Source organism: Malurus melanocephalus, unplaced genomic scaffold (genome assembly GCF_030028575.1).
Source record: "Malurus melanocephalus ecotype Western Australia unplaced genomic scaffold, MMel_1.1 scaffold_2, whole genome shotgun sequence".
In the NCBI taxonomy this organism is placed as follows: domain Eukaryota; kingdom Metazoa; phylum Chordata; class Aves; order Passeriformes; family Maluridae; genus Malurus; species Malurus melanocephalus.
Genome location: NW_026623234.1, coordinates 3,705,382 through 3,705,895, shown reverse-complemented (window position 1 = coordinate 3,705,895; position 514 = coordinate 3,705,382). Strand labels below are relative to the sequence as shown.

The 514-nt window shown below is 73.2% G+C and overlaps 1 protein-coding gene across 1 annotated transcript in view; it reads left to right on the top strand.

The window, feature by feature from the left end:
• Positions 1-400: 400 nt before the first annotated feature.
• Positions 401-514, top strand: part of MAPK8IP1 (mitogen-activated protein kinase 8 interacting protein 1) — a 24,431-nt gene continuing 24,317 nt past the window's right edge. Inside the window, exon 1 of the mRNA XM_057365328.1 lies at positions 401-511. Within this exon, the coding sequence (XP_057221311.1) occupies positions 456-511 (56 nt within the window). The 5' untranslated portion in view covers positions 401-455. The remainder of the gene's footprint in view (positions 512-514) is intronic.

Below are 514 nucleotides of genomic sequence, written 5' to 3'. Positions count from 1 at the left end.
AGGCACGTGCCCGCCGCCGAGGAGATCCTTGCAAGTGGCCCTCTGTATCCAGCCCCTCGTCCTGGGCTGCTGCCTGCCGGCTCGGCCAGCGAGTCCCGCTCCTGGGGTTGCTCCTCGCGGCCCTGGGAGACCTCGGCCGTGCCCCGCACCTGCCCTTGGGGAGCAGCCTCCAGCTGCGGGCACATCTGCCCCGCCGGGGTCGGCGTTCCTCGGGGCGCAGGCGGAGCGGATGAGGTCGGGATGCGAGGTGTCGCTTCCATCTGTGCCGTGTCTGTCCTGCAGCTGCCGCCGGGAGCCGCGGGATGGAGCCTCGGTGCCGCGCCCCCCGCTCCCCCCGCCCCGGCGGCAGGTATGTCCCTCCCCGCCGGCACCGCCAGCATCCCCCTCCCTTCATCCCTCCTTCCCTGCCTCCCTCCCTCCCGCCCGCCCTCCGCCTGCATGGAGAGAGCCACAGAATGGCGGAGCGAGAGAAAGGAGCTGCATCCCCGCCCGCCTCCTCACCCTTCCTGGGGCT